The 20646-nt window shown below is 41.5% G+C and overlaps 1 protein-coding gene across 2 annotated transcripts in view; it reads right to left on the bottom strand.

Moving 5' to 3' along the window:
* Positions 1-6577: 6577 nt before the first annotated feature.
* Positions 6578-20646, bottom strand: part of PDE4DIP (phosphodiesterase 4D interacting protein) — a 203585-nt gene continuing 189516 nt past the window's right edge. The window contains exons 41-48 of one of the 2 annotated variants that reach the window (XM_057720826.1): positions 14704-14943; positions 13236-13352; positions 12455-12681; positions 11179-11322; positions 9956-10094; positions 9315-9361; positions 8339-8390; positions 6578-7653 (exon numbers count right to left, since the gene is read on the bottom strand). In XM_057720826.1, the coding sequence (XP_057576809.1) occupies positions 7508-7653; positions 8339-8390; positions 9315-9361; positions 9956-10094; positions 11179-11322; positions 12455-12681; positions 13236-13352; positions 14704-14943 (1112 nt within the window). In that variant the 3' untranslated portion in view covers positions 6578-7507. The remainder of the gene's footprint in view (positions 7654-8338; positions 8391-9314; positions 9362-9955; positions 10095-11178; positions 11323-12454; positions 12682-13235; positions 13353-14703; positions 14944-20646) is intronic. The other variant, XM_057720817.1, reaches the window with a different exon arrangement.

Genomic DNA, 20646 nt, shown 5'->3' with positions numbered 1-20646 from the left:
TGACCCTCTAAGGCATCACCCATCATCAAGTTGATCTCCCTTTGTTATACAGCAACTTCCCACTAGCTATCTATTTTACAGTTGGTAGTGTAAATATGTCTATGCTACTCTCTCACGTAGTCCCAGCTTCCCCTTTGCCCCCTGCCCCCACAGCCTCATGTCCTCCAGTCCATTCTCTGCATCTGCATCCTTATTCTTGTCTTGTCACTGGGTTCATCAGTACCTTTTTTTTTTTTTTTTTTTTTTTTTAGATTCCGTATATATGAGTTAGCATACAATATTTGTTTTACTCTTTCTGGCTTACTTCACTCTGTATGACAGACTCTAGGTCTATCCACCTCATGACATATAGCTCCATTTCATTCCTTTTTATAGCTGAGTAATATTCCATTGTATATATATGCCACGTCTTCTTTATCCATTCATTTGTTAATGGGCATTTAGGTTGCTTCCATGTCCTGGCTATTGTAAATTGTGCTACAATGAACATTACGGTACATGTTTCTTTTTGGATTATGGTTTTCTCTGGGTATATGCCCAGTAGTTGCATCCCATAGATTTTTGAAAGGTTTTGTTCTCATTTTCATTTGTTTCAAGGTATTTTCTGATTTCTTCTTTTGATTTCATCATTCACCCATTGGGTTTTTAGTAGCATGTTGTTTAGTCTCCATGTATTTATCCTTTTCCCATTTTTCTTTCTGTGATTGATTTCTAATTTCATACCATTGTGGTCAGAAGAGATGCTTGAAATAATTTCTATCCTCTTAAATTTGCTGAGGATTCTTTTGTGACCTAGTATGTGATCTATCCCAGAGACTATTCCTCACGAAATTGAAAAGAATGTGTATTCTGGTTTGTGGGTATTTTTTGTTTTTATTTTTTTGGTTTTCTGGATGTAGTGTCCTGTAGATATCAATTAACTCCAACTGGTCTGTTGTGTCATTTAGGACCTCTGTTGCCTTATTGATTTTCTGTCTGGAACATCTGTCCATTGATGTTAGTGGGGTGTTAAAGTCTTCTACTATTATTGTATTCCTGTCAGTTTCTCCCTTTATGTCTTTTAGTATTTGTTTTATGTCTTCAAGAGCACCTATATTGGGTGCATATATGTTAGTGAGTGTAATTTCTTCTAATATTGATCCCATTATCATCCTATAGTGTCCTTCTTTGTCTTTTTTATGGACTTTGTTTTAAAGTTTATTGTGTCTGATATGTGTTTTGCTACCCCCACTTTCTTGTTGTATCCATTTGCATGGAAATATCTTTTTCCATTCCCTTACTTTTAGTCTGTGTGTCTTTCACCCTGAAGTGTCTTTTGTAGGCAGAATATTATGGGGGTTTTTTTAATCCAATCTGCCACTCTGTCTTTTGATTGGAGCTGTTAGCCCATTCACAAAGTAATTATTGATAGGTATGTACTTATTGCCATTTAAATCCATATTTTCCAGTTGTTTTGTAGTTCTTTGTTCATTTCTTCTTTTTTGTTTTTCTTTTGTAGTTTGATGATTTCCTTTTATAGTATGCTTAAGTTCCTTTCTTACTGATTTTTGTGAATCTGTTATGTATTTTTTATTTGTGGTTACCCTGGTTTTCAAGTATGTTGACCCATAACTATATCTACTTGCTTTAAACTGGAAGTCATACTAGTTCAAACACATTATAAAAGATCTACATTTTTACAATCCCCTCCCCCACATTTTGTGACTTTGATATCCTATTTCATATCTTTGTGCTTGTCTTCTTACTGTTACTTGTATTTATAATTGCCTTCATCATGCTTTTTTATTCTTTAAAATCTCTACTGGCTTATTTAAATGATCTTCAGTCCTTTTATGTATACCTTTCATATTGTGATTTTCATTTTCTATAGATTCTTGCTTCTTTTCTATTTAGAGAAGACCCTTCAATATTTCTTTTGGGGGAGGTTTAATATTGCTGAATTCTTTTAGTTTTCACTTGCCTGGGAAACTCTCTCTCTCTATCTATACTAAGTGATAATTTTGCTGGGTATAGTATCCTAGGTTGAAGGTTTTTCCCTTTCTGAACTTTGAATATATTATGCCACTCCTTTTGGCCTGCAAAGTTTCTGCAGAGAATTAGCTGATAGTATTATAGATGCTCCCTTGTAACTGACTCTCCATTTTTCTCTTGCTGCTTTTAGAATCCTCTCTTAAACTTTTGCCATTTTCAATATGATATGTCTTGGTGTGAATCTGTTTGGGTTCCTCTTGTTTGGGATCCTCAGTGCTTCTTGTATCTGGATTTCTGTCTCTTTCTTAGGTTTGGAAAGTTTCAAGCCATAATTTCTTCAAATACATTTTCAATCCCCTTTTCTCTTTCTTCTCCTTCTGGAATCCCTATTATGTGAAGGTTGGCACGTTTCCTATTGTCCCATAGATCTTGTATGTTGCCTTCATTTTTAAAAAATTTGTCTTTCTGTCTCCTCTTCTGATTGGTTGATTTCCATTAGTTTATCTTCCAGATCACTTATTCATTCTTCTGTATCATTTAGTCTGGTATTCATTGCTTCTAGGTTGGATTTTTATCTTGGCAATTGAATTGTACATTTTTGACTGGTTCATTTTTATAGTTTCTAGATCCTTGTTACAGTGACCTGCATTTCTGTTGATAATTTTTCTTAATTCAGTTAGCATTTTTATTACCTCCTTTTTTATTGAAGTATAATTGATTTGCAATGTGTTAATTACTGCTGTACAGCAAAGTGATTCAGTTACACATTTATATACATTCTTTATATATTCTTTTCCATTATGGCATATAATAGGATATTGAATATAGTTCTCTGGGCTATATAGTAGGACTTTGTTGTTTATCCATTCTACATATAAAAGCTTACATCTGCTAACCCTAAACTTCCATTCCATACCTCCACCAACACCCTCCCCCTTGGCAACCAAGAGTCTGTTCTCTGTGTCTGTGAGTCTGTTCCATAGGTAGGTTCATTTGTGTCATATTTTAGATTCCACATGTGTGATATCATATGGTATTTGTCTTTCTCCTTCTGACTTCACTTAGTATGATCATCTCTAGCTGAATCCATGTTGCTGCAAATGGCATTATTTTGTTCTTTTTTATGGCTGAATAGTGTTCCATTGTGTGTGTGTGTGTGTGTCTGTCTGTCTGTGTATGTATCTCACATTTTCTGTATCATATCTTATGTATCCATCCATCTATTGATGGACATGGACATTTAGGTTGTTTCCATATCTTGGCTACTATGAATAGTGCTGCTATGAACATAGGGGTGAATGTATCTTTTTGAATTATAGTTTTATCCAGATATATGCCCAGGAGTGAAATTGCTGGGTAATATGGTAATCCTATTTTTAGTTTTCTGAGGAACATCCACACTGTTTTCCACAGTGGCTGCACCAACTTAAACTTCCACCAACACTATAGGAGGGTACCCTTTTCTCCACACCCTCTCCAGCATTTGTTATTGGTAGACTTTTTAATGATGGCCATTCTGACTGGTGTGAGGTGGTACCTCATTGTAGTTTTGATTTGCATTTCTCTAACAATTAGCAATGTTGAGCATTTTTTCACATGCCTATTGGCCATCTGTTTGTCTTCTTAGGAGAAATGTCTATTTAGGTCTTCTGCCCATTTTTTGATTGGGTTGTTTGTTGCTGTTTTTGTTATTGAATGTTGGAGCTCTTTGTATATTTTGGAGATTGAGGTCTTGTCAGTCGCATCATTTGCAAATATCTTCTCCCATTCTGTAGGTTGTCTTTTCATTTTGTATGTGGTTTCCTTTGTTGTGCAAAAGCTTGTAAGTTTGATTAGGTCCTATTTGTTTATTTTTGCCTTTATTTCTATTAAAAGACTGACCTAAGAAAACATAGGTATGATTTATGTCAGAGAATGTTTTGCCTATGTTCTCGTCTAGGAGTTTTATGGTGTCATGTCTTATGTTTAAGTCTTTAAGCCATTTTGAGTTTATTTTTGTGTATAGTGAGAGGGTGTGTTCTAACTTCATTGATTTATGTGCAGCTGGCCAACGTTCCCAGCATCACTTGCTGAAGAGACTGTCTTTTCCCATTGTATTTTCTTGCCTTTTTTGTCAAAGATTAATTGACCATGGGTGTGTGGGTTTATTTCTGAGCTCTCTATTTTGTTCCATTGATCCAGATGTCTGTTTTTGTGCCAATATCATGCAGTTTTGATTACTATTGATTTGTAGTATTGTCTGAAGTCTGGGAGGGTTATGCCTCCAGCTTTGTTCTTTTTCCTCAGAGTTGCTTTGGCAATTCTGGGTCTTCTATGGTTCCATATAAATGGTAGGATTATTTGCCTACTTATGTAAAAAATGTCATGGGTAATTTGATAGGGATCACATTAAATCTGCAGATTGCATTGAGTAGTATGGCCATTTTAACAATATTAATTCATCTAATCTGAGAGCATGGGATAGCTTTCCATTTCTTTGAATCATCTTCAGTTTTCTTTATTAATGTTTTATGGTTCTCAGCAAAGAAGTCTTTCACCTCTTTGGTGAGGTTTATTCCTAAGTAGTGTATTTTGGGGGTTGTAATTTTAGAAGGTATCATTTTCTTACATTCCATTTCTGATATTTCATTGTTGGTGTGAAGAAATGCAACCTATTTCTGTATGTTAATCTTGTATCCTGCTAACTTGCTGAATTTATCAGTTCTAGTAGCTTTTGCGTGGAGTCTTTAGGGTTTTCTATATATAGTATCATGTTATCTGCATATAATGACAATATTACATCTTCCCTTCCAATTTGAATACCATTTCTTTTTCTTGTCTGATCACTGTGGCTAGCACTTTTAATACTAGGTTGAATAGAAGAGGTGAGTGTGGGCATCCTTGTCTTGTTCCAGATTTTAGCAGGAAGTCTTTTGAGTAGTATATTGGCTGTGGGTTTGTCATAAATAGCTTTTATTATCTTGAGTTTATTACCTCCTTTTTGAACTCCAGGTCTAGTAGACTTGTGAGGTCTGTTTCATTATTTGTTCTTTCAGGGGATTTCTCTTATTCTTTTAATTGGGAGTAGATCCTCTTCCTTTTCATTTTACTTAAATTTCTCTGTCTCTATGATTTTAGGAGAAATATTTATCTGCTATGGGAGTGTCCCTGTGTAGCCTCCATAAGTCTAATATTTTTGGTGTGAGAGCTGGTTTCAGTAGGGATGCCAGCCATGCCTTTCCTCTGTGTGTGCTGACCATTATCCCCTTGTTAGCAGGGTGTGATTGGTGGTGTAGTATCTATAGCCTGTGCTGGATGTGAGGTGGAGATTCCTCTCTGCACCACGTCATGGCCTGGTCAGGGGCCGGGTGTGCTCTCCAGTTGTTGAAGTAGAAGCCTTGAGGGTTGAGTTTGATCAGACTCTGTTGCACTTGGGTACATGCCCTGCCCCAAAGGAGGTGAGTGCTGAAGCAAGTGAGGCCTGTGTGGTCACAGAGGACCTATTCTCCACCTGTGTAGGCATCTACAGCTCCACTCAGAGGCAGCCCAAGATGGTGTCCTTATTGTGTTTGTTCCACATCTAGTGTAAGACTGTGGTGTGGAGTGAGCTGGGGCTGGAAGTTGGGGGGTTGTGACTGTAGGGATTGAGATGGCTGCACTGCCACCTGAGATCTAGGCTGCCTCTCTGGCAGACTTCACCCAGGACCTGTCTGCCCCAGATCTAGTGCAAAGCTGGAAGCCCAACCACTGTGTACTCCTGAGTGTGCTCACAATGGCTGTTGCAGCCCCAACTGGACCACACCCCAGGCCCTCTGGGCTGTCTCTGCCTAGCTAGATCATGTCTTCTCCCAGGGCCTGTCTGCTCAAGATTCATTGGTTGGCCCTTGCACACTCCTGTTTTGCCACCTCCCACACTAATGTTCACCACGTCTACACCTGTCACCCTGAGCCCTTGCTGACTATGGCATCTGAGGCCACACTTGGGTCACACCCCATGTGTCCTGGTCTGTTTCTGTACAGCTAGATTGAGTCACTGCCAAGATCTTGTGCCAGGTTGTAGCATGGAGTGAGTGGGGCCAGGGTGTTTGCCCCTTCGGATTGGGAAGTACAGCAAGGAACGTGCTCCTGATGCAAGACTCTCTGCCCTGATTGTTGACAAAGCCAGCATGTACTCTTGGTGAGTAGAGTCTAGCCTTCTCCAAACCTTCTGTCTCAGCAGATGTCCCAAGAGGCAAGGGGGCCTGGCCAATCCATATAGGATCCCATGACTGGGATACCCAGATTGTGATTCTACCTGCTCACTCCCCAGAGCCAGGGTCTACCCTTGTGAACCCTTTCCTCCTTGCAGATGCCTCCCAGGGACCCAGGTCCTGACCTGATTCTTTTTTTTTTTTTTTTTTTTCTGTCCTACCCAGTTACAAGTAGATCTTTCTTGCAGCATTAGTTTACAGTTCTTCTGCCAGTTTTCAGTGAGAAGTGCTCTACATGTCAATGTATTTTTTGATGTGTTTGTGGGGGATGGGAGCGCCACATCCACCTCCTCCACCATTTTGATTCTGTTTCAGATGGTGAGCTTTTAAATGACAGTTTGTCTTTCCTATTTCTACACTTTCGCCCTGAGGACTGGTATAGAAATTAGAAACTAAGCAGGTAAAGAAAACTTTATTTCTTTATACACATTTTGCTTTAATAGCCACCAAAAAGACTGTTTCATTTCCTCTCACTGACCCTGTCCACCAGTTATGCTAGCCTTCAACATATCGCTATAGCAACATATATAAATATATATCATACATTTATACACACATACACACATTCAAAAGCACTGTGGAGACACAGACTAGGCTTTAGCACAACTGGGGGCCCCTCACATGTCACTTAAAAATGATCACTGGTTTGCTTTACACAAGACTTTCAGTGGGCTTGGTGTGGCCATTAGTCCCAATTTCGCAGAGAGAAGTTGGGATGACAAAATAGGACAGCATATTTAGAGTAAGGTCAGTACACTTTTTGGAGATCATAATAGAATAGAAATAGGAGATCTAGGCTAAGCATGAGATGGCATCTGGAAGTCATAACTTTCACCATGTGGATTCAAAGCTCTCAGGTGCTGCCGTGTAGACTGACCCCCAGTGTAACTGTGACCCAGCTGTACTGACCCAGGTCAGGTCATCAGGGCCCTGCCAACACTGTCCTGCAGGGCACTGCTGCTCAGTCCTGTGCTTTTAGATCTGCCGTGGAGCTCCAGTGTTGGGACCACATGCTCCACTGCTGGGGAGCAGGTCCCATTTCCCCTGAGTTGACCTTCTGGGGATAGGTGATGAGGGGTGAGAAATGTACTGTTCCTGGTTCCCATGCCCCTTGGGTGTTCAAAGCAGTGTCACAAGGTCCTTACACACTGTGCCTGTTTTGCTTCGTGCTGGGCCCAGTGGTCCTTGGCTGGTTATTCCTCAACTGCAGGAAAGCCCCTCTGCCTTTCACCCTGCCCCCGCAGGCCACATCTGTGACTCCTTCCAGACCCTCCAGCAGGTGTGGAGGAGGGGGGCCCAGATCCTCCTCAGCAGACAGGGAGCTGTGAAGAAGGGGGGCAGGCCCATCCTTCCTGCTGTTTGGAGGACCTCTGGTGGCTTCGCTTCTTGCCTGGCTCCTGGAAGGCAAGGGTCACAGGACTGGAGTGCATGGAAGAGCCCTTAGGGATTTCAGCTGGAGGCCAAAAGAACACAATCAAATTGAGTCCATTATCAGGCCTTGCTGGTGGCTAACTGAGGCTGGAGCGAGCGCTGAGTGGTGACCGAAGCCAGAAGCATGGTGAGAGCCTGTCAAGAGGATGAGCTGAGGGGTGGGCTGAGGTCTGGAGGAGCAACTGGTGCCACCAGGTTAGAGGACAAGCTTCCCACCACCTCCTGTGGTCATATCTCTGCTCAAAGCCACTGCACACCGGGTGGCCAGATCCTACCACCCCCTCTTCAGGTTCCAGTTCACTCTCCAATTCACTTTGGAGCAAAAGGATGGCTTTTGTGATTGCTCAGGAAAAGACGTGCTTAGTATGAAACAGGCACATATAGACAGCCTGTTGTAGGGAGGAGAGGACATTTTGCATGGAGGTCCCCCTGTTACATTCACGTTCTGTTTACTTGATGAGGAGAGGGAGGGGCCAGGTCAGCAGGGACCTCAGAGTTCATCTAAGTCTAGTGCCCCGTCTTACAGATGAGGGTCAGTGGGCTCATAGAGATTGGGTCTCTGTGAGAGACCACAAAGCCACACAGGCAGTTAGTGAGAAGCCTGGGATTAGAACCCAGGCTTCGGGATCTTTCCAATGGCCTAGGGGAAGTGGGAAGGATACTTCCAAACTGGGGAAGCCAGCAGGTAGGAGAGGCTGTTGGGTTACCTTTGCTGGGACAGGAATAAGGCTTTACAGAGGCAATCTTGTAAGTATTCTTCTAGAAAGGCTCAGGAAAGAAAGGAATCATCAGAGAAAAACAGAAGAAATTAGAAAAAAAAAATCCAAACCAAAACAAACAAACAAAAAAACAGAGTTAAATTATGGCCCAAACTATTTTCACACTGTGGGGTCAACATTCCCTTAGGTTACAATTTACGAACATTCCTAGGAATACACTCAATTGCTTATGGTAAAGCTTTAAAGTCCAAGGTAAAAGGTTTAATTTTGATTTCTAAGCCATTTCTAAGACCTCAAGTTTTCCTTCAAAGTGGTTGCTAAAGAATATGTTAGTGTTTTAAATGAACGTAGAGAAATGTCTACCATATAGATAATATCTTTCCCTTTAAGTTTCAGTTTTTACTTATTACCAAATTCTCTTTTAGATCACTAAAACCCAACGATTTTCTTTTGTGTTGTTGCTTAAAGAAAAATATGTCAACATTAAATTGCTGTTTTCAGTCCAATAGTGTGCAGTGAAATCAACTTATTAGGTTGCATCTTTCCATGATTTTTTCACATAGTGGTTTAGGAAACCCCAGAACACATGAGTGCCCTCAGGATCCCTTTACTGAAAGCTCACAGGGCAGACTCCATATGTCCTCTGACCTCGATAATCAACTGAACTGCATTTCTCCCCACTCCTGACCTGGCATAAAAGAAAGAGAATTGGGATAAAGAGAGAAGATTATGGCAAAGTGAGAGTCAACTGAGAGGTCAGGGGAGATTGCCGATTGGAGTGGGAGGGCTGATGGGGATGGAATCTAGAGGGATGCTCACTGAGGACCTGTGCTCCTACAGATGGACCAGCAATCTCCTCCTGGAAGGTCAGAGCAGGTCAAGGATCACCTGCACACTCTGATGACACATGGTAATAAGTTTGGGGTAGGCTCTATGGCTCTGACTGTTGCAATGGTTTCCTTACCTCCAGATTAGTCCTTGCCTTCTTTAAAACATCATGTGTCCTGGTCACTGAAACAACAAAACAGCCCCCAAAGGCAAAATTACCAGTATGGCCTATACTTGCCTTATGTGTTCTAAAGCCTGTCTTTATTTATTTATTTATTTATTTATTTATTTATTTATTTATTTATTTATTATTTTTTGGGGGGTACACCAAGTTCAATCATCTGTTTTTATACACATATCCCCGTATTCCCTCCCTCCCTTGACTCCCCCCCCCACCCTCCCTCGAGTCCCCCCCACCCTCCCTGTCCCAGTCCTCTAAGGCATCTTCCATCCTCGAGTTGAACTCCCTTTGTTATACAACAACTTCCCACTGGCTATCTATTTTATAGTTGGTAGTATATATATGTCGGTGCTACTCTCTCGTAAAGCCTGTCTTACTGGCCACTCAGCTCGGGGTCTCCTGCCGCCTGCCCCCTTTCAACTGCCCGCATCCCCTCCTCTGCCTCCATGATTACTGATGGCACAGGAGGTTCAGGGACATCATATCAGTCTCCCCCATCCCCTAGGCTCTCTGGTCACTGTCCATTCACAGCACAAGTGGGGAGCCTGGAAGGGTCCCCTCATTCCCTGCCCCATTCCCTGGCTGGGAGCACCCACACTGGCTGAAGATGAACTGCTCCAAGCTCTCCTTCTGCTGGTTGGCGGTCTTCAGATGCTCAGCTGTGCTCTGAAGGAGACTCTCCTGTCTGGATAGTTTGGTTCTCAGTTCCAGAAGCTCCCTTTTCATGGACTCTCCCTGGGAAGAAAAACAGGCTCTCTGTCAGAAGACATAAGCACCCTGTGTTTCGTGGCTCTTTACAACTCTAAATAGGGTTCTACAATCTTCTTAACTATTTCTGGATCAGATTCCCCTCGTTAAAGCCTCTCAAACCCTCCAGCTGGTGATGGCTCAGGATGGGCCATGAGGTGGGAACACTGAGGACCTGGAAGCCCCCGTGCAGATTAGCACAGGCTACACTCCTGTTGCTGCAGAGAACCTGACTCCAGGCCACACTGAAACCCAGCTGTGAACAAGAGCTCTGATTTAGTGCTGACATGGTTATATCACTTGGGCATCACAAGTAAGACTTGATCATTAGGAATATTATGCCTGAGAGACAGGTCTGACCTGAGAGAGTCAGCAAGTTTGTAAATGTATCTGGGAACCTCAAGATGGGAAAACACTCCCTCCTTGGACTTAGCATAAATGAGTCCCCTAAAGTGTCAGTGATTTTAGTCTGGAGTTAGAACCCCTGGGAGGGATTCTCAAACCTGCCTATCTAAGTTCACCAACCAGAGAGCTGCCTGAGATCTGAGAGCACCTTGGGGAGGCTGGCTCTCCCCAGGCCTGACCCAGAGATGCAGATTTAAGTGATTTTCTGGGATTCCAGTGGGGGGCTGAAAGAGGCTGGGTGACTGCTGGTGACATTTTGTGATCCTGCCTGACGATGTGGACCTGGGGGTGGGGGTGGGGTTAGGTTGGGAAAGGGAATGTTGATGTTTTAACACGGCCCTGAAGTTCAGCTCAGCGAGACTTCAGAAAGTTAAAGAGATGGAACATTTATGGGTTACCAGGGCTCTCATGTCTCTGCCTCCTCCATGTCCTTTCCTTTTCCTCTTTGATTACTTCTCCTGGGGGTCAGAGGTGGGGGAGAGGGGATGTAGTCAGAGCTGCACTGAAAGCAGCCACCACAGAGGAGAGGTCTCCCTCCCTCCAGGGACACTCTCTTCAAGTGCCCTTTGTTCCAACTGACCATTTGGCTCCTTATCTTCAAGATCTGCCGACCAAGGAGGCAGGGGATATTTGGGGGCAGATCCAGTAGAGAATGCTGGCTTCTTACCACTTTGCCACCCAGCGCAGGGCCATGGGAGCTTGGCAAGGCTGCTCGCCAGAACATGGTGAGGAGGGAGGCGGACTCCTCCAGCCGGTGGTGCAGGGCGTTGGCGCTGCTCCTGAGCTCATGGATGGCTTCACTGCCCATCACCTGGGAAAAGAGGGTGGTAGCCATGGGCATCCCTGCAGCTGAGAGATCACTTTTTTTTTTTGCTGAGCCCAGGCCTCAGCTTCCTTTGTGAGTGAGGTATGGACATGGGCCTGCTTGAACCTGTGAAATCCTTTTCTAACCTGGAAGCCAAGGTTCTTTGACCTCAGGAGGGACCACCCAACTTGCAAGAATTCATTTGATTCCAGCTTCCCGCACACTCTTTAGCTTCTAGTCCTGCTTCGTGCTCAAGAGTCTACGGTCCCTATTTTTGCACTGGTCCCCCTTGCCCTTCCCTGAATCACACCTTATGCTTCAAATGGGCTGCACCATTTGTAGTTCAAAGGACTGAGGTGCCACTTGCTTTACCTGGCATGTTCTCCTTCCCAGAGAACCTGAACATTCCCTAGTGGCACCCCCCACCCCATGAACCTGTTACTTTCCTTGCCTGGGATAATAGCTGATTCTGGGTTCATGCCCTCATACCCAGAGCACTTCTAACACTGCCTGGAGCTCCTTGTTGTATGGTGTGGGGCTCCCTCTCTAGTGTGGGGGCTCCAGGGGGCAGGGCTGTCCCTGCATGCCTGTGCATCTCCAGTAGCTCAGATAGCAAAGCAGCTGGTACCTGGATCTCTCCCTGGGAAAGGGCTCTGAGAAACCTTGCTGCCTGCTCTCCTCCCCTCCTCAGTCTGCCATGCTCCTCACCCCTTCTACACATCTGCCCATATGGATGCAGATTCTCCATCTCCAGCCAACTGATTAAGTGATTTTATGCTGCCCACAGATGGTCATATGCCAGCGTGACTTTAGCAGATAATAAGCTACCAAAGGGTACTGGGTGCAGCATTGCATGTATGTTGATGCTTAATGTGCTCTACTGATGAGGATGGCAATGCTGCACCTGCTATTCTGTGGTTCTGAGGGGAAATATCAAGTCAGCTGCATCTGGAACCAGAACAGAGCTTGTAGTGAAATTAGCAGATGAAGATGAAAGGCCTAGCTAGATTAAATGGAAAATGTATCCTCAATTGGTAGGAGATGTGGAGCAGGCAAAAAAATAGTGGGAGAAGGAGCTAAAATCAGAAGAAGAAACGGCCTAAGGAAAAGGTGCACCTAAGAGCTCAAACATGATTACCTCTGTGCCTAGAGCTTCAAGGCCAAGGAAGTTGCAGGTTGATCTCACGAGGGATGCTACCTTCTTGACCAGCAGTCTGCCCTCTTCAATCTGCTGTCTTAGGGCACTATAGTCATCAACGTGGCCAATGACATGGCGGCCATGCTTATTGGCAAAGGAGCCATCAGTAGCATCACCCTCCAGCTTGGGAGGGTTCTTCATTACTGGAGAAGCATCCAAACCCAGCTCTGAAGATAAAACCACAATAACACAGAATACACTGTTATTTATAGTCATCCTTAGTTCAATCCAAAAGGGACATCAGATAGTGAAAGAGGCCACAGACAAGAATGACAGTCTTGGAAAGTACAAGTGTGAAGTCCATAGATATTCTGGGTTCTAGATTTTTATAATCTTTCTTACATCATCTCATAATGAGAAAATTGCCAGGAGGCAAATTTTATCCTTATTGACAAATGAAATATTCAGGACAGATATTTAAAAATTTTAAATTTGGGGGTTGAGAAGACACAGACAAGGAAATTAAGCTGGATACAGAGAGCACTTTCAAGAAGGAAGAGATTATAGTGCAATGAAACAATACCAGAGCAATAGAAAACCACAGGAAGAAGAAAAATGACCAAAAAGGCAGCCACAGAAGGTGGAATGAGTAGGGCTAAAGGCCTTGGGACATGTGGAGAAAAATCTCTAAATTCAGATAATGTGCCTATAGAGAACCAAAAGTTACTTGCAGTGTCATTTTCCATCATTAGACCCTGAATCCCATAGTTGCCCTATTTACCATTTTTCCTGTTGAAGGTTGTGGTCTCTGAGCCAGAAGCAGCAGAAGAGGAGCTGGGGAGGACCAGAACTGGAGAATTCATGCCCACATCCCGAACTGGAGGGGAGGCAACTGAATCTAGGGAGTACACATAACCACAACTTTAGAAACCCTGGAACACACTGCTCCCCAAACACATGCACAGCCTGTTTTCACCACTGGGGTCTACGGCAACATGACTCTCCTCTTACAAAATCATCACCCATGTACCACAATCAAAACCAATAGCAAACAAATCACTTAGTTTGGATCAAGTTCCTATAATTGAGGGCTGTTCCATGAGAAAGCAACTTCTAGTTTGAAACATTATTAGGTATATTTTTCTATCCCCAGATTTGAATATAATATTGTATGTAGTATGTCTAATACAATGCTTTGTAATTAAATATAAATATGCATAAATATATGCAGTATACATGTTAAAAATATTTGATCAAAGAATGAATGGATTTATGGGCAGATTAAACTCAGCACTCTAATCACCATTCTGGTGAGTCAGTACTAGAAAATATGTAGTAGTATAAGAAGGGAGACATACTAGAAGGCATGTAGTAGTATAAGAAGAATAGGAGACATAAGCCTTGGTGAATTTGAGGTGCCCTATTGGAGACCAGACAGCAATCCTCCAGGGGAGTAATTGGAAAATATCTGAAGAGGCAGAAATAATCCTGCTCAGGCAACTGTGACTTAGAACCTGCTTTCCAGCTCAGGCCTCTGTGCTGTATGATGGGGAAGAGGAGTGACTGAGCCAGTGGGGATGAGTCCTGGCTGGTGTTGCGCAGAGGCACTGAGAAGGGAAAGCCTGAGAGGGAGCAGAAGCAATACCAAGACAGAGCATAGGGAGGCAGAAGGAACAGACAGGAAATCAAAACCTCTGCTTCGAATCCTGGGTTGGCCTCTTAACTCCTTAGCACGTCAGTTAATTGTCTCAATGCCTAAGTTTTCTCATGTGAAATACAGAGATAGTAAATCCTCCCCTAGCTCTGATGAAATTATTTGAAAAATTATCTGAAAACATGGTAAATTTTAAAGCACTCTGCAAATATAAGGAATAAGCATTAACATATATAGCTGTTAATTGTTGAGTACTTATTGTGACAGGCATTGTAAATTATTTCATTTAATGCTCCATATAACTATGCACAGTATATATTATACATATCTTCATGTTAAAGATGAGGAAACTAAGGCTTAAATGCCTGAGGAGTTTAAACACTTTTCCCAAGGCAAACAGCATGTAAGTGGCAAACTCAGAATCTGGAGCCAGATCTGACCCTAAATCCCATCATCTCAGGCACTGTATCAAAGCATCTTCGATTTCACCATGATCTTAAGGAGTGTGGAAGAAGTAAGATTGTCCCTTCCACCACAGACATCCTGGGGACCTCCTCATTGGCTGAGGGCTTGCTGATTTCCTTTTCCTTCCTACCTTGGAAGAGCAGCTGCTTGTTTCCAGGGTCAGTGTTGTTGGGGAATTTCTGGTTAACAGAGGAGGGGCTGAGGCTGGCTTTGCTGGCACCACCATCCAACTGCTGTTCAAGCTGCAGTCGCAGACAGTTGTTCACCTGAATGCTCTGCTCCAGCTGCCCTCTCAAAGCTCGGATCTCTGCCACCAGGTGGCTCAAGTCACTGCCCAAAGGGACTTGGTGACAGGCATCCCAGGTGTAAGCTGAAAGTAGAGAGAGGAGGGAGTCTGGTGGCACTGAACCAAATATTTCCAAGCATTTGTCAGAACACTCCTCTCTGACATTCCTTTCTACCAAGGTCCCAGGAACACACCTATGACAGATGTCACTTTTCCTGTGTGGGGTCTGGCACACACTGAAATGGCATACACTCCAGCATGGAGTTTCCTTGAGGCTCAAATGACCCTTGTGCATCTAGAGAGCATTTGATTGGCAGATGAAGTCGAGCCTATTATTTCATCTCCTTATTAACCTTAGTCTTGCAGGCTAGAGAGCAGGGTCTTCTAGGGCAGGAGATCAATACTGAACTAGAGAAGGGAACGGGCTCAAGGAGAAGGAGATGGATGACCTCCACATTTAGGAATCAAAAGGACAGGAGGAAGACATCAGGCCTTTGGGCAGCAAATAATAATGGGAGTGGGGTACCACAGAGCAGGGATCATAACTAATTGGACTTCTCAAGTTCTTTTTACCTTCACTCACCACTCATAGCCTGTTTCTATGTACTGGGGGAAGAAGAGATCTAAGAAATATTTTACAAGACCATAAGTGCTCATCTAAAAATGTTGAAGTCAAATGTATTTAAAAAGGTAAAATTTGTTTTGGTTTTTAGCAAGGCAGTAGGATGCATATACCACATAATACATGTACCCAGTTGCATCAGGGCCACAGGCCTTAACCAAACACATCAATATTTCTGCAATGAGCTATGTGAATATTCCCACTAAAAGGGATAAATGAAGAGGAGTGCAGGACAAGATGGCAGAGTAGAAGGACCTGAGCTCACCTCTTCTCATGAAAACACCAAAATCACAACTAACTGCTGAATGACCATCAACAAAAAAAATCTGGAACCTACCAAAAAAGATGTTCTGCATCAAAGACAAAGCCACAACGAGATGGTAGGAGGGGTGCTTTCATGATATAATCAAACCCCATATCAGGTGGGTGGGAGACCCACAAACTGGAAAATAATTATATTATTTTATATATTATAATATATAATTATTTTATATATTATAATATAATTAAAATAATTATAGGAGTGAGAGTTCTGAGCCCCATGTCAGGCTCCCTAGCCTGAGGGTCTGTAATAGGAAGGAGGAGATATCAGAGCATTTGGCAAGTGGGGCTTCAGTGTAGGATCTCCACAGGACTGAGGGAAACAGAGACTCCAGTCTTAGAGAGGGCACACAAGGTTTCATGAGCACTGTGACCCAGGGCAAAGCAGTGACTTTATAGGAACCTGGGCCAGACCTACCTCCAGGTCTTGGAGGGTCTCCAGGGGAGGCAGGGGTTGGCTGTGGCTCACTGCGAGGACATAGACACAGGTGGCAGAAGCCCCAGGCAATAGTCAACAGCGTGAGCTCTCCTGGAGATTGCCATTTTGGCACTGAGACCTGGTCCCACCCAACAGCCTACAGGCCCCAATGCTGGGTTGCCTCAGGTTAAACAACCAAGGGGATGGGAACAAAGGACCACCCATCAGCAGACAGGCTCCATAAAGTTGTCCGGAGTCCAGTGCTGCCTCTAAACATACCCCTTTACCTGGCCCTTTCCACCAAAGGGACAAGACCCAACTGCACTGACTAGTCAGCAGGCACCAGTCACTCCCATGAGGAAGCCTGCGCAAGCCCCTAGACCAACCTCATCCACCAGGAGTCAGACATCAGAAGCAAGAAGAAATAAAATCCTGCAGCCTGCAGAAAGAAGACTACAAACACAGAAAGTTAGAAAAAATGAGACAGCAAAGAAATATGTTCCAGATGAAGGAACAAGATAAAACCCCAGAAGAACAACTAAATGAAGTGGAAATAGGCAATCTACCTGAAAATGAATTCAGAGTAATGACAGTAAAGATGACTTGAAATCTTGGAAAAAAGAATGGAGACACAGATTGGGAAGATACAAGAAATGTTTAACAAAGAGCTAGAAGATACAAAGAACAGAGTTGAATAATACAAGAACTGAAATGAAAAATACACTAGAAGGAATCAATACCAGAATAAATGAGGCAGAAGAATGGATAAGTGAGCTGGAAGACAGAATGGTGGAAATCACTGCCATGGAACAGGATAAAGAAAAAAGAATGACAATAAATGAGGACAGTTTAAGAGATCTCTGGGACAACATTAAATGCACCAACATTCGCATGATAGGGGTCCCAGAAGGAGGAGAGAGAGAGAGAGAAAGGGCCTGAGAAAATATTTGAAGAGATAACAGCTGAAAACTTCCCTAACATGAGAAAGAAAATTATCACCCAAGTCCAGAAAGCACAGACAGTCCCATATAGGATAAACTCAAGGAGGAACATACTAAGACACATAGTAATCAAACTGACAAAAATTAAAGACAGAGAAAATATCAAAAGAAACAAGGGAAAAGCAACAAATAACATATAAGGAAATCACCATAAGGTTATCAGCTGATTTTTGAGCAGAAACTCTGCAGGCCAGAAGGGAGTGGCACAATATATATAAAGTGATGAAAGGGAAGAAACTACAACCAAGAATACTCTACCCAGCAAGGCTCTCATTCAGATTTGACAAAGAAATCAAAAGCTTTACAGAGAAGTAAAAGCTAAGAGAATTCAGCACCACAGACCAGCTTTACAACAAATGCTAAAGGAATTTCTCTAGTCAGAAAAGAAAAGGCCACAACTAGAAACAAGAAAATTATGAATGGGAAAGCTCACTGGTAAGGCAAGCATACTGTAAAGGTAGGAAATCATCTGCACACAAATATGATATCAAAACCAGCAATTGTGAGGAGAGTACAAATGCAGAATATTGGAAATGCATTTGAAAGTAAGAGACCAGCAACTTAAAACAATCTTTATATATATAAAGATTTTTATATATATATAAATTTAATTTTTGTCAATTTGATTACAATCTTTATATATATATATATATATATATATATATATATATATATATATATAGACTGCTATCTCAAAACCTCATGGTAACTGCAAATCAAAAATCTACAATTAATATACAAACACACAAAAGGAAAAATCAACCCAAACACAACACTAAAAATAATCATCAAGTCACAAGAGAAGAGAACAAAAGAGGAAGGGAAGAAAAGAGACCTACAAAAACAAATCCAAAACAATTACCAAAACAGCAAGGAGAATATACATATCAATAAGTACCTTAAATGTAAATGGATTAAATGTTTCAACCAAAAGACACAGACTGGCAGAATGGATACAAAAACAAGACCCATATATATGCTGTCTACAAGGGACTCACTTCAGATCTAGGGACACATTCTTACTGAAAGGGAGGGGATGGAAAAAGATACTCCATGCAAATGGAAATCAAAAGAAAGCTGCAATAGTAATACTCATATCAGACAAAATAGACATTAAAATAAAAATTGTCACAGGAAACAAAGAAAAATACTACATAACGGTCGAGGGATCAATCCAAGAAGAATATATAACAATTGTAAATATATATGCACCCAAAATAGAAGCACCTCAATATATAAGGCAGATGTTAACAGATATAAAAGGAGAAATCAACAGTAACACAATAACAGTGGGGGACACCCCACTTACATCAATGGACAGGTCATCCAGACAGAAAATCAATAAGTAAACAGAGGCCTTCAATGACACATTAGACCAGATGGAATTAATTGATATTTATAGAGCAATTCCATCCAAAAGTAGCAGAATATACATTCTTCTCAATTGCATACAGAACATTGTCCAGGATTGACCACAGGCTAGGCCAGAAAGTAAGCCTTGAAATATTTAAGAAAATTGAAATCATATCAGGCATCTTTTCTGATCACAACACTATGAGATTAGAAATCAGCTATACAGAAAAAAAAAACTGTAAAAAACACAAACACGTGGAGGCAAAACAATATGCTTCTAACCAACCAATGGATCACTGAAGAAATCAAAGAGGAAGTAAAAAAAAAGAAACCAAGAAACAAATGAAAACAAAAATACAATGATCCAAAACCTATGGGACACAGAAAAAGCAGTTTTAAGAGGGAAGTTTGTAGCAATACAGTCTTACCTCAGCAAAAAAGAAAAAGCTCAAATAAACAACCTAAACTTACACATAAATTTATTTATTTCTCCTCTGAAAAATAAATAGAGATAAAGAAAACAGTAGAAAAGGTCAATTAAACTAAAAGCTGGTTCTTTGAACAGATAAACGAAATTAATAAACTTTAGCCAGACTCACCAAGAAGAAAAGGGAAAAGGCTCAAATCAATAAAATTAGAAATGAAAAAGAAGTTACAATGGACACCACAGAAATATAAAGATACATAAGAGACTACTGCAAGAAACTATATGCCAATAAAATGGACAACCTAGAAGAAATGGGCAAATTCTTAGAAAGGTACAATCTCCCAAAACTGAACCTGGAAGAAATAGAAAATACGAATAGACCAATCACAATTACTAAAATTGAAACTATGATTAAAACAATTCCAGCAAACAAAAGTCCAGGACCAGATGGTGTCACAGGCAAATTCTATCAAACATTCAGAGAAGAGTTAACACCTATCCTTCTGAAAATATTGCAAAATATTGCAGAGGAAGGGACACTCCCAAACTCGTTCTATGAGACCACCATTACTGTGATACCAAAACCAGACAAAGATACCACAAAAAAGAAAATTACAAGCCACTATCACTGATGAATATAGATACAAAAATACTCAAGGAAATACTAGCAAACCAAATCCAACAATACATTAAAAAGGTCACACACCAGGATCGAGTGGGATTTATCCTAGGGATGCAAGGATTTTTCAATATCCATAAATCAATCAGTGTGATAAACCACATTAACAAATTGAAGGATGAAAACGAAATGATCATCTCAATAGATGCAGAGAAAGCTTTTGACAAAATCCAATGCCATTTATGATAAAAACTCTCCAGAAAGTGGGCATAGAGGGAACCTACCTCAACATAATAAAGGCCATATATGACAAACCCACAGCTAACATCATACTCAATGGTGAAAAGCTGAAAGCATTTCCTCTAAGATCAGGAACAACACAAGGATGTCCACTCTCACTGCTTTTATTCAACATAGTTTTGGAAGTCCTAGGCATGGCAATCAGAGAAGATAAAGAAATAAAAGGAAACCAAATTGAAAAAGAAGATGTAAAACTGTCACTGTTTGCAGATGACATGATACTATACACAGAAAATCCTAAAGATGCTACCAGAAAACTATGAGAGCTCATCAATGAATTTGGTAAAGTTGAAGGATACAAAATTAATGCACAGAAATCTCTTGCATTTCTATACTCTAATGACAAAAGATCAGAAAAAGAAATTCAAGAAACAATCCCATTTATCATCACATCAAAAAGAATAAACTACCTAGGTATAAACCTACCTAAGGATGCAAAAGACCTGTACTCTGAAAACTATAAGATGCTGATAAATAGAAGATGACACAAACAGATCAAAAGATATACCATGTTTTTGGATTGGAAGAATTAATATTGTCAAAATGACTATACCACCCAAGGCAATCTACAGATTTGATGCAGTCCCTATCCAATTACCAATGGCATTTTTTGCAGATCTAGAACAAAAAATCTTAAAATTCGTATGTAGATACAAAAGACCCCAAATAGCCAAAGCAATCTTGAGAGAGAAAAATGGAACTGGAGGAATTGGGCTCCCTGACTTC

This window comes from Hippopotamus amphibius, chromosome 1 (assembly GCF_030028045.1).
Source record: "Hippopotamus amphibius kiboko isolate mHipAmp2 chromosome 1, mHipAmp2.hap2, whole genome shotgun sequence".
In the NCBI taxonomy this organism is placed as follows: domain Eukaryota; kingdom Metazoa; phylum Chordata; class Mammalia; order Artiodactyla; family Hippopotamidae; genus Hippopotamus; species Hippopotamus amphibius.
Note: the sequence above shows the minus strand (reverse complement) of the source record. Positions and strands in the feature narration are given on the sequence as shown.